The sequence below is a fragment of the Prionailurus viverrinus genome, chromosome D4 (genome assembly GCF_022837055.1).
Source record: "Prionailurus viverrinus isolate Anna chromosome D4, UM_Priviv_1.0, whole genome shotgun sequence".
NCBI classification, from domain to species: Eukaryota; Metazoa; Chordata; class Mammalia; order Carnivora; family Felidae; genus Prionailurus; species Prionailurus viverrinus.
The window spans coordinates 57,632,561-57,646,005 of NC_062573.1; the positions used below are offsets into that span (position 1 = coordinate 57,632,561).

Sequence of the window (13,445 nt, forward strand, 5' to 3'; positions counted from 1 at the left end):
TCTCTTAGCATAATACTCTCTAGCTCCATCTATGTCATTGCAAATGGTAAGATTTCATTATTTTTGTTTTTTATGGGGGAATAATATTCCATTTATGTGTGTATATAGCACATCTTCTTTATCCATTCATCTCTTTTTTCCCAGTTTTTAAAAGAAAGATTTATTTAATAAATTTCACTTAGCACAGTACATCTAATGGAAATCACAATACAAGGAAAGTTTTAAATCAAAGCCTCAGCATCTCATACAAATAACATGACCAAACTCCTAAAGTATTGGTATTAAATTTCAAAATTGTCCCAGATTTAAAAAAAAATACAAGTGTACACTTACATGCCTTATAGGATATTAAACCAAACAGTTAGAATTAACAAACATGCCAGGTGTTTTCACTCTGAATCATAGACACAGCTCCTACATTTCAGTTTGGCAGAAAAGTGTATTTCTCAACATGTATCCAAAGCTTTCGGAGTATTGTGCTATAAGAGCAACATTTAGCTCTTTCTGCCATCTTGGAACCTGTGGAGGCCTGCTGGGAACAGGACTCCTGAAATGACAAATATATCTGGAAGGCTGTGGTCCAAAGCCATTTTTGCTGGCTGTAAGCAGGGTCTCCGGAACCAAAGGGAGCACACAGCTCTTCTTCAAATTGAAGGTCTTTATGCTTGAGATGAAACTGAATTCTCTTTAGGCAAGAGATATGCTTATGTGTACAAAGCAAAGAACAACACAGTGACTCCTGAAGGCAAACCAAATAAAACCAGAGTAATCTGGGGAAAGGTAACTTGTGCTCATGGAAACAGTGGCATGGTTCGTGCCAAATTCCAAAGCAACCTTTCTGCTAAAGCCATTGGCCACAGAATCCATGTAATGCTGTATCCCTCAAGGATTTAAACTAACTGAAAAGTAAATAAAGGTGTAGAAAGAAAAAAAACCCATCATTTAACATAAGTGTAACTTTTAACCTACACACACTTGCTGCTTAGGCACACTCCTACAATATAACTAACTTGAGGAAAACTAAAAATTGTTTTAACAGTGATGGTCAGTACTGAATATTGCTATTACATCCCAGATGAACATTTCAGTGTTCAAAATTACTGAGCTTGAAGTTCTTTTTTTTTTAATGTTTATTCATTTTTGAGAGAAAGAGACAGAGTGTGAGCAGGGAAGGGGCAGATAGAGAGGGAGACACAGAATCCAAAGCAGGCTCCAGACTCTGAGCTGTCAGCACAGAGCCCAACGTGGGGCTTGAACTCATGAACTGTGAGATCATGACCTGAACCAAAGTCGGACGCCTAACCAACTGGGCCACTCAGGCACCCCTGAGCTTGAAGTTCTACAACAACCTTAACCTTCACGTTAGAGCAAGCATGAATCATGAGCCTGTAATGCAAAACTGTTAAATGTAATTTTTTTTATTTTTAATTAAAAAAATTTTTTTAAATGTTTTTTATTTTTGAGGGAGAGACACACAGAGAGCAAGCAGGGGAGGGGCAGAGAGAGAGGGAGACAGAGAATCTGAAGCAGGCTTCAAGCTCTGAGCTGTTAGCACAGACCCCAGCGTGGGCTCAAACCCACGAACTGTGAGCCAAAGTCAGACACTTAACCGACTGAGCCACCCAGATGCCCCTAAATTTAATTTTTTTAAAGTAGGCTTCACACCCAGTGTGGAGCCCAGTGCAGGGTTTGAATTTGCAACACTGAGATCAAGAGTCGGAAGCTTAATTGACTGAGCCACATAGGCGCCCCTAATTTTTGTAGAAAGAAAGAAAGAAAGAAAGAAAGAAAGAAAGAAAGAAAGAAAGAAAGGGAGGGAGGGAGGGAAGAAGGAAGGGAGGGAGGCAGGAAAAGAAGGGAAAAAACAAAGGGAGGAAAGGAAGGAAGGAAAGAGAAAGAAAAGAAAGAAGCTGACCAAGAATGATCAGAATCAATGCTATTTCCCTTTCACCAATCATACCTGATATGCTAGACATCCCTCCTGTTCTACAACTGCCATTATCCATTCATCTCTTGATGGACACTTGGTCTGCTTCCATAATTCGGCTATTGTAAATAATGCTGCAATAAACATAAGGGTGCATGTATCCCTTTGAATTAGTGCTTTTGTATTTTGGGGGTAAATACATAGTAGTGTGATTACTAGATCATAGGGTGGTTCTGTTTTTACTTTATGAAGAACCTCCACATTTTCCACAGTGGCCACACCAGCCTACATTCCCACCAACAGTGCACAAGTATTCCCTTTTCTCCACATCCTTACCAACACTTGTTGTTTCCTGTGTTTTGGATTTTAGGCATTCTGACAGGTGTGAGATGATACCTCATTGTGGTTTTGATTTGCATTTCCCTGATGATCAATGATGTTGAGCATCTTTTAATTTGTCTGTTGCCCATCTCGATGTCTTCTTTGGAGAAATATTTGTTTATGTGTTCTGCCCATTTTTTACTGGATTACTTATTTTGGGGGTGTTGAGTTTAATAAATTCTCTATAGATTTTGGATACCAACTCTTTATCAGATCTATCATTTGAAAATATCTTCTCCCATTCAGTACATTGCCTTTTAGTTTTATTGATTGTGTCTTTTGCCATGCAGCTTTTGATTTTGATGTAATCCCAGTAGTTTACTTTTGCTTTTATTTCCTTTGTCTCAGGAGACCTAATTAGAAAGATGTTGCTATGACCAGTGTCAAGGAAATTACTGCCTGTGCTCTCTCCTAGGATTTTTATGGTTTGAGGTCTCACATTTAGGTCCTTAATCCATCTTGAGTTTATTTTTGTGTACAGTGAAAGAAAGTGGTTCAGTTTCATTCTTTTGTACATTGTTGTCCAGTTTTCATTAGTTGAAGAGACTGTCTTTCCCATTGTATATTCTTGCCTCCTTTGTGGAATATTACTTGACCATGTAATTGTGGGTTTATTTCTGGGTTTTCTTTCTGTACTGTTGATCTATGTGTCTATTTTTGTGCCAGTACCATACTGTTTTGATGACTACATCTTTGTAATATAACTTAAAATCTGGAATTATGATACCTCCAGCTTTGGTTTTCTTTTTCAGGATTACTTTGGCTAGTCAGGGTCTCTTCTGGTTCTATACAAATCTTAGGATTGTTTGTTCTAGTTCTGTGAAAAATGCTGTTGGTGTTTTTATAGGGATTGCATTAAATCTGTAGATTGCTTTGGGTAGTATAGACATCTTAACAATATTTGTTCTTCCAATCCAGGAGCATGGAATATCTTTCCATTTCTTTGTGTCATCTTCAGTTTCTTTCATCAGTGTTTTATAGTTTTCAGAGGACAGGTCTTTCACTCTTCGGTTAAGTTTATTCCTAGGTATGTTATTATTTTTGGTGCGATTGTAAATGGGATTGTTGTTGTAATTTCTCTTTCTGCTGCTTCATTAGTGTATAGAATAGCAACAGATTTCTATACATTGATTTTGTATCCTGTATACTACTAAATTTGTTGATCAGTCCTAGCAGTTTTTTGGTGGAGTCTTTGGGTTTGATTTATAGATTATCATGTCATCTGCAAATAGTGAAAATTTTACTTCTTCCTTACCAATTTGGATGTCTTTTGTTTCTTTTTGTTGTCTCATTGCTGTGGGATCCATTCATTTCATTCTTTTTCATCCAAAGCCGGTGACCCTTCCCTGATTTTCCCTTCTAACACCAGTGGTTCTCAGCTGCTGCACATTAGAATTATCTATGGAGCTTTGATATTGCATGCAGCCCCACCTTGCCCCACCTCAAATCAACGGAAGGAGAACTTCTGTCAGGCATCATTGTGTGTTAAAAGTGTGCCAGCTGATTCCGATGCACAGAAGGTTAGAGAGCACTGTTGTGACATAGTTGTTAAACAAAAGATTTCAGACCATTACAAAAACTTTCCCAGTCCTTACCCCCCTTTACGTGGAAATATAATGGGAAGTGCACAGATAGAATGAAAAGCATACCTAAGGGTAAAAGTTTGGCTGATTCACCACTGGACGATTTTCCTGTAACAATTTGGAGTTACAAAGGGGATGTTTTTAGATGTAGGTTATAAAATCTTTATCGTACGTTTTTATTTTTTATTTGTTTAAAGCATTTGTGGGTGGGTCACATGGGGACTCTTCTTAATCTGTTATTATACCCAGCACAGTAAGGCACACATCCAAGCGTTTCCTTCCTTGCCCCAGGTTTCTGTTGATGTACTCCACAGTTTTGTGCAGCTATTACAATTCAGCCCTCACGACGGCAGTGGTTGGAGCCATCAAGGTAAGGGGGTGATGCCTTGGGAATTGGGAAATCAGCCATGAATCCAGTCTTCATGATAGAAGCAGAGTTTGATTTTATTGTTGTTACGGGTGGGATAGTGAGCATGGAGGCTTGTGGCATTTTCAGCTGCACCTGGGTGATCCTTTCTTAGGTCTTCTCATCCCCCAATCTGTAAAACAGAGGGAGGGCTTGTTAATTTAAAAAGGAGAGACAAATGATCACTTTAAGGTTAGGGGTGGTGAAAGGGGATGGTCTGGGAAAATGACGTAAAACTGAGAAAAATTCCAAATTTCTGCGCTCAGCAAGATACCTTGTTTGGTACCTTGTTAGTACGGTTTGGTTTTCTGGGAGAGCCTGCTGACTAGGAAAGAGAAGCCCAGGTGAGGCGCCTGGGTGGCTCAGTCAGTTAAGCGACTGACTTTGGCTCAGGTCATGATCTCGTGGTTTGTGAGTTCGAGTCCCACGTTGGGCTCTGTGGTGACAGCTTGGAGCCTGCTTCAGACTCTGTGTCTCCCTTTCTCTCTGCCCCTCCTCTTCTCATGCTCTGTCTCTCTCTGTCTCTCAAACAAAAATTAAGCAAATAAATAAGCATTAAAAAATGTGTAAGAAAGGGAAGCCCCGTGAAGAACTGTTTTTCAATCTAGGTATATGCTCACTTATAAGGTTCTAAACTCATGGATTGTGCGTAGGTGTGTTTTATGTGTGTGCGTTTGAATCCACACAGTCCTGAAGAAGAGGATGGGTTTTCTGTGTTCTCACATACAGTTGCTTTGTTTCTCTATTCACATGAATAAAGTGAGTGAGAAAGACTGCCTGCTTTAACAGTTGACTTGTCTGTTGGCTGCCCAGACCCTCCTAGAATACCCAGGGCAGGGCACTACTTGGAATTTGCTGGATGTCTGATCTGTGTGAGTTCAGGGTCAGTATGATTAAAATTCACTACCCAATGATGGTAAAGAGATGGGATCTGAAAAGCTGATGACAACTCAACTCTTACACATCTTTTTTTGTGTGTGATGCAGTGTTCTGTAATTATGCCATGGTTTACCTTATTTCTTTATAAAGCCATGTGTAATGGTTTTTTACTTATTCATTCAGTACTCTGTGAACACCTATGCACTTACAAGTCTCTGAGCAAAGTTAAAGTCTCTGAGCAAAGCTAAAATATTTAATTTCAGATTTTACCATATACATGTATTTCCCCCTTAAATTCTTCACTTTTAAAATTACTGATCTGAGGCACCTGAGTGCCTCGGTTAGTTAAGTGTCCAACTCTTGATTTTTGGCTTAGGTCATGATCTTGTGGTTCATGAGATCAAGCCCCAAGTTGGGCTCTGTGCTGACAGCATGGAGCCTGCTTGGGATTCTCTCCCTCCCTCTCTCTGCCCCTCCCCTGCTCACATTCTCTCTCTCTCTCTCTCCCTCTAAGTAAGAAAGTAAGTAAGTAAATAAATAAATAAACTTTAATAAAGTAAAATAAAATGACTAATCCTCTCTCTCTTTCTGCAGAATGTATCCATTGCCTACATTGGGATGTTAGTTGGTGGAGACTACATTTTCTCTGTGTTAAACTTTGTAGGGCTAAATATTTGGTAAGTGGGATTTCTAAATGAACTCATTTTAGTAAAATATGAGTTTTAAAAAGTCTGATTTATAAGTGAAAGAATGCAAGATGTTTTGACATTTCAGTTTCTAAGATAATTTTACTTAAATCACTCAGTTCATCTGTTTTAATGACATGCTCCTTCACGTGGATCATGGGGACATGTGTAATGAAAATTCAAGGGGCTGAGATCCAAACTTAATTCATGTGTCTTTCTCACAAAAAAAGTCTTCTAAATTATGTTTCTTCCTCTTGTGAAGTGGGCCTCACTGATGTCCTGCTCTGTCAGAGCACCATCCGCTAAGGATATTGGGAGGAGTGGCTGAGATACTTTTGAAAGGCATTTTGGGGTCCTACACATGGAGTGCTGTTTTAAGATAATAGCATAGTTTATTCAATAATAAAGTATTTGTTTCTCTCCAAAGTTTTGTATTAGATTTGATCTACTTTTTTTCTTCCCCAAAAGATTTCTAGAGGAGTGATTCTCATCAAGTAATCCACAAACTTGAGGAGAAAAATTCCCTTCAAATTAAGCGGGCTATACTTATAAAGATGTCAAGAATTGCTGGTGGTACCACCTATGAGATTTATTTATTCTCACTTTTTTTTTTCTCCTTTCAGCATGGCAGGGGGCTTGAGATACTCGTTTTTAACTCTGAGCAGCCAGTTAAACCCTAAACAATCTGTGGACGAAGAAAGCATCCCTCTGGATTTAAAGAGTTAGGATCTGGGGCAGAATCGCCGCCTGGCTTGCAAACTGGGAACATGCAGCGGCATTCCCACATGTAGGAATGTGGATCCCGATGTTCTGGTCATGGGCAACATTTACCCCCCTGCTTAAAGCACCACAGGAACGTCTGCAAAATGCAGAGAGAATCTACCTCATGTGCTGCTGCACGGCAAGCCCTCATCAGCCCTGAGAAATTATTTGGGCAGAGCTTTACCATCTGAAAGTGAATCTTTCACAGTAAACCATTGGTTAAAGGTATTATTTCCAAAGGTCTTGCACAGGCAGAGCACTGAACGGTTGGTGACCCATTCAAATATCTGTGCTGCTGTTTGCCAGTACCTTGTGTGCTAAGAGGAGGGGAAAGGTCGATGGTGTGATTATTATCAGCACGTTGGCCTTAATTTTAAAGGTCCCAGCCAAAGCAAAGTGCCAGTGAGAGCGTTTTTTTTCAGTTTAAGCAGACTTTTCTTTATTTTAATAAAGTTAGCCAGTTAGCTCCAAGTTATTTGTTAGCTCTGATTTCATTTTATATGTTGGTATCTTTTCCCAGTTATCAAAGTAAAATAAAAAATAATTTATACTCATGTCTCATACTGTTCCATTATTGGAGATAGGCATAAAGATAGTCAATTATTCACTGTGCCTTCAAGGGTGATCTTCCTTTTAAGGCTCATGCTGGAAAAAACTTGTAAAATAACTCAACAGGAAAAAAAATAAAATAAAACTCCATGTGTCCTGTTAACATTTAAGTAGCTCTTATTTCTCTCCCATCTCTCTAAGTTCAGGGGGCTTTGACATTCAGATCACTTGGACTTTAACCAAAGGTACATTTCTTCACAGGCTCGTCTAACCTCCCAGATGTGTGGTGTGTGGGAAGGAGCCCTGAATGGATGAGTGTTATTTTTATCTCCATCAAAAAATGAGCTGGGATGGGGCACCTGGGTGGCTTAGTCGGTTAAACATCTGACTTCAGCCTAGGTCATGATCTAGCAGTTCCTGGGTTTGAACCCTGCATCGGGCCCTGTGTTGAGACAGCTCAGAGCCTGGAGTCTGCTTCGGATTCTGTGTCTCCCTCTCTGCCCCTCCTCCACTCACTCTCTGTCTCTCTCTCTCAAAGAAAATGAATAAACATAAAAAAAATTTTTAAAATTTAGTTTTAATTGTAAAACGCACAACATAAAATTTGTTATCTTAAGTATTTCTAAATGTATACATTTAGTAGTGTTAAGTATCTTTATCATGTTGTGTAACCAATCTCTAGAACATTTTCATCTTGCAAAACTGAAACTCTGTACCCATGAAACAATAGGTCCCCATAGCCCCTGGCAACCACCATTCTTTCTGTCTCTTGAATATGACTACTCTAAATATATAAGTGGAATTGCACAGTACTTGTCTTTCTGTGCCTGGCTTACCTTAGTTAGGCTAACTAATGTCCCCAAAGTTCATCCATGTTGTAGCATGTGTTAGAATTCCTTTCTAAGGCTGAATTATATTCCTTCATATGGATGGGTATACCACATTTTGCTTATCCATTTGTCTGTCAATGGACATTTGGCTATTTATGAATCATTCTGCTATGAACATGGGAGTACAGATGTATCTTTGAGACTCTGATTTCCATTCTTTTGGATATTAAAATTTCTTTCCTTTGTACACATAACACTCCTGACATCAAATGTGTGGGGTGTTGACCTCATATTAAGGAATTCTCCCATTCTCTGGACACCAACTAGGTGTCCTACAATTCGATTCTGACATTAACTACCTGGAGCTAGCGCAGATCCCGCAGGTTAAGGGCTCAGTCCCACAAGGTTGCCCCCACCCACTTCAGATGCTGATCCCAAGTCCCAGGTTGTGCTTCTGACCAACTGGCCATGAATCAGGAGTTTCCATACCCCCTTCCTTGGGTTTCACAGTTTGCTAGAATGGCTCACAGAACCCAGAGGAAGTGCCTTACTCTCTCTTAAGGGTTTATTATAAAGGATACAGCCCTGGAATAGCCAGAAAGAAGAGATACGTAGGAAAAGGTGTGTGGGAAGGGGCTTGGTGCATCCATGCCCTCTCTGGGTGCACCACCCTCCCACACATTGATGTGTTTACCAACCTGGAGCTCTCCAAACCCCATGGCTTAGGTGCCCTTACTGTTTCCTACAGCTGCTGCAACATTCTACATTCACACAAAAGTTCCAATTTCTCCATGTCTTGTCGAACAGTTGCTATTCTTTATTTATTTTGTGGTAGCCATTCTGATGGGTGTGAGGTAGTTATCTCCTACCTAAGAGTTTTGATTTGTATTTCTCTAATTTTTAGTGATATTGAACGTTTTTTTCTGTTGCTGTTGGTTGGCCATTTGTATCTTTGGAGAAATGTCTATTTGAGGCACCTGGGTGGCTCAGTCAGATGAGTTTCCAACTCTTGACTTTGGCTCAGGTCATGATCCCAGGGTTTTGGGATTGAGCCCTGCATCAGACTCTGCTTGGAATTCTCTCTCCCACTTCCCCTTTCCCACTGGCACTCTCTCTCTCTCTAAAAAAAAATCTATTTAAACCCTTTGCCCATTTTTGAGTTGGGTTGTTTGTTTTGTTGTTGTTGAGTTGCAAGAGTCCTTTATTGTTTCCCTTTTCCTTTTAAAAGGCTCCTAGAGTCTGACCTTTGGGGCTCCCAAGCTGTTGTAACACTTTCTTGTGTCGTGAACACCAGTTCTGAAACCCAGAGGCCAAAAATGCTAAGATTTGAAAACATCAACTGTAAACATCAACTCATGTTTTCAGTGACAAAACCAAAAGCAGCAAGTTTTTGCTTTCTTCCAAAATGTTTTTTTTTGATTTCCACTCTCAGAATTCTTAAAGGAAGATGATTTTGTGTTTTTCTACTCTCAAAATGATTAATCCTTTGTTTTCATAGTTGGGATGCCTCCTGGGTGTTCTTATTTAATTTTTTTTTTTTTCTTCTGTAATCACCCTGAGTACTTTTCTTGGCCTTTTTTTATATGACCCCTTTTTTACCTTCCTATGGAGGCGTCTTCTGCTTCCATGCATGGCCAGCAGAGGGCACCCTAAGAGCAGCTCAGCAGCCCTCGTAGCTGGGTTGAAATTAGCAATTTCCACAGTACCTTTAAAGACCCAGATTCTCCAGCTGTGGGGTTGGTGGGAGCTCGGTCTAGCTTTGGAATTAAGATTAGCTGAGGAAGCTGGGTGGCAGAGAGGTGGTGCAAAAGGGATTCATTAGCCTCAAGGAGGTTAAAGGGGAAATGCAGCCTAATGCCCCAGATCTTCAGACTTCTCTTTTCTTACTAAAGAAGTTGTAAAAGCCACTCTGGGTGGGACAAAGAAAATAAACGTAATATCTTTGATATTTTGCTTACTCCTAGCTGTTGTACTGCAAATAACAGTGACACCATTTGTTAACTTAGACTTTTTCCTGCTCTTTTAATATTTTTCCTGCATATTAAATGTATCTCAAATACAGAGGCACTAGAGTTTTGGACAGCTGAGTTTTCTTAGAGAATAGAACCTAGTTTAGAGAAGTGTTCTCTATATATTTTTATGTGCGCTCAGGAAAATAGTGAAGGTACAAATGTCCATAATTTCATAGTCTTTAGTTACTTTTTTTTTCACAATCATTTGCACTTAATTTTCTCTTTTCTTTTCAATTTGTGTTCATTGTTTTTCAGCTACAAAATAAGCTTAAAACCACAGGTTTTGGTGTACCTTCTTTGAGAGTACATGTTTATCTCAGCCTCCCTCCCCCCAGTGGCTCTGGGATAACATCTGGTCACAAGCCACACTCTGATGTTGGAGACCCAGGACAGCATACCGTGTGCCAGGAGTAATGGGGCAACACCCACCATAGCAGTTGCCTAGACTATGGTGGGTGCATATCAAGTTAGAGCAAGGAGAAGGAGCACATCACCAGAAGAAGAGCACCCACACTCGAAGCCAGCATTTTTCTTAAGGGCTGCTCTTCATCGCTTTCCTTGATATCCTCAGTTACTTCTGTAACCCATTGGTGAATGCCTTCAGTTTCGGCTTCTTGTTGTAAACCCTTGTCTGTGACTATCTCTTAGAGACTCGAAATTTCAACCATTATTCCTTTGATTTACCCCAGTTCATCAAACAGGCTGTTCTCTTCACCAAGGAGGCATTGATTTTCTTGTTCAAACATTTGTATTTCTTCTGGGGATAATTCATCTTCCCCTTTGCCATCTCCCCACATGCTCAATTCAGGTTGTGCTTTGTTCGGAGTCTATTTTGGGTATTCCTCAGTGACAGGTTTTTTTTTTCATAGTCTTTTGAAGGATTCTGTGAAACTTTCTCAGAAGACATAAATTCTCTTGTCTTTGTATTTGGTTCTGGTTCCAACTTACATGATCTTTTCTCATCACTGCTCATTTAACTCTAGTGGCTCTTTGTTCTGAGAAAAGTTTACATAGTCTTTTTTTTTTTTAAGTTTATTTATTTATTTTTGAAAGAGCATGTGAGAGCAGTTGGGGAGGGGCAGAGAGAGAAAGAGAATCCCAAGCAGGCTCCGTGGTGCAACACACTGAAACAGCACTCCTGTGCTTGCTGGAAACGTATCTCCTTGTGGGCTTGTGTCTTAAGTTGCTGAGTTGCTTCTGAGCAGATCCTCACAAATGTCTGAGCACCCTGGTCTATCTGATATGTGTCATCCTCTCACACCCAGACGTGATGTGGCTGTAAGCATTAATATAATCTGTCCTGTGTTCCAGAAGATAACTTCTCAGTTTGCCAGTGTGCAAAAGCTTATGCAGGACAGAAGTGCATGGGTGGTGACCAGCTGGGTGCAGTAAGTGCCAGCACAGAGCAGGTATGCAAGGCACCGAGCTAGAGGCCACAGGCCTTTGTTTCCCCTTAACCCACAGCCATTCCGATCCACCAGATGAAGACAGCACTTCCTCTAAGGGTTATTCTAGAATTCAATGAGATAACACCTGTAGGATGTTTTGGCATTACTTGGCCCCTAGTGACCAATAAAATGTGTTACTGTTGTGATTATTATTGTTACCGTTCTTATTTCTATTTGTGGTGGGGAAGAACTCTGGAGAGAGTGTTGCTCTACAGAGAAGGTGTATTGGGAGGATGGCTAGGAATTTATCAGATGAGGACGAAGGTGGAAGACCACTTCAACTTGAAAGTCTTGGTGACTTGGCCTTGTGAATCATTGTTGCTTTCTGTGAATGGATGTGTGTGCTCGTGCATCCATTTTGGGTGCTTGGACTTGGTGAGGGTTAACAGCCTAGGTGACCGGTACTTGCTGCTCCGTGGCACCTTTCATGAAGCTGAGAGTGCCCAGCAGTTCAGAATCTCTGCTGAAAGATACTGAAATACATGGAAAGATACTGAAATACATGGAAAGATACTGAAATACATGGAAAAAAGAAAGCATGCTCCTTGGGATGAAGCCAGGAAACCCCAAGGCATCCTTGCAGATGGTCAGGGTCAGGAAATACTGTCTGTGTGCCTTCTGACTCTTAACCTCTACTCCCCCTGTGATAAGCCTCCGAGCCTTTTCTCCACAGCCTGGACCAGAACATCAGCGTTACCTGGGGACTTGTCAGAAATTCGGAATGTCGGGGTGCACACAAACAATCTGCATTTTGACCCAGGTGATTTGAGAAGCACCATCCCAGGCTATTGGTCCAGGCCATACTTTTAGTACTGGTGGTTCTCAGACAGGGATTCACAGGATTTAGGGGGCTGGTGAATGTGGATAGGGAAAGAATACATCCTGATGCTCCCTAACCAAAATTTAGCATTTTTCATTTGAAAATGTAGACAAAACAATGTAGTATTAGCTGTATTTCTGATTTTGTTACCAGTGGAAGTGGAGATATTTTCAGATCACCTTACAGTTTCTGCAGAAAAATCATTTATGCCCTGCTGAGGATTCTAAGTTATCAGACCTTCCACTCATTCTTGATGTTTAATACGTTCATAAAGAAGCATATTTTTAGTACATCATATTTAGAAAATGTAACTTTTTTTTGGAAATTGGTTTCCTTTATAATTTTATGTATTTTATTCTAGGCATTTAAAGCCATTATTTAGGGGAGGAGACTGTAACCATCCCTAAGCTACTGCTGTGGTCCATGGCACTGAGAAAAAGGAAGGATTCCCTGCCAAAGAGGGAAAGAGAAATTTCCAGATCATGTTTTCTCAGGAAATTGTTACATTGTTGGCCTTTCTACCAGTGGAGGTTTGTTGTCCAAATGGGTGTTGAGGTACCTAGGAGAGGTACCTGGTATCTGCCAGCTGGTGGGAGGGGGTCATCCTTCAGCCAGTGGTGGTCAGTTGTCTGCAACTGGAGGGCCAGCGTGAGAGCAGGAGAGAGAAGCAGAGAGGGACCGACAATGGGAATAGGGCAGCTAGGCTTCACTGCCATATCCTCCTCATTCGAACATCAGAACAGAAATGCGGATCCTCAATTGTGTCACAGTACAGAACCTTGTTCTTCAAATCCTGTGACTGCTTACCTGGAGTATAATGTTGAAGTTCTATGCAAAGGTGGAGCACCAGTGTGAGGAGCTTTGTGGACCCACTCTTCAGTGAAACACACAAAACTAGAGAAAACTGTAAAAAACAACCATTTAAGGTCTCTGGAAACTATCCTAAGGGTATGTAGCAAATGAGGAAACATTGATTCAAGAAAGCCTAATAAACTTGGCAAGAACACTGAGAATGTGGCATTTGAGCCTTGACACTTTCTCCCTTTCCCTTTCCTCAGCTCAGCTTGATGGAAGCTCCATCCCAGGTAGGTGTGGCTAAGAAGATGGGGCTCCCTCTCTTCTCTGCTCCCAATCAAGTGTTACTATATCTGACAAGGAGGGG

General features: G+C 40.6%; 1 protein-coding gene and 2 pseudogenes across 3 annotated transcripts in view; 2 read left to right on the top strand and 1 right to left on the bottom strand.

Annotated features, from left to right (window-relative positions):
* SLC35D2 (solute carrier family 35 member D2) overlaps positions 1–7,174 on the top strand; it is a 63,169-nt gene extending 55,995 nt beyond the window's left edge. For all 3 annotated transcript variants that reach the window (XM_047830727.1, XM_047830729.1, XM_047830730.1), the window contains 3 exons: positions 4,183–4,261; positions 5,771–5,853; positions 6,486–7,174. In XM_047830727.1, the coding sequence (XP_047686683.1) occupies positions 4,183–4,261; positions 5,771–5,853; positions 6,486–6,588 (265 nt within the window). In that variant the 3' untranslated portion in view covers positions 6,589–7,174. The remainder of the gene's footprint in view (positions 1–4,182; positions 4,262–5,770; positions 5,854–6,485) is intronic.
* On the top strand, positions 91–1,233 carry LOC125150612 (60S ribosomal protein L35a-like; annotated as a pseudogene).
* A 3,308-nt stretch (positions 7,175–10,482) lies between the features above and the next one.
* On the bottom strand, positions 10,483–12,999 carry LOC125149876 (syntaxin-18-like; annotated as a pseudogene).
* Positions 13,000–13,445: the final 446 nt, after the last annotated feature.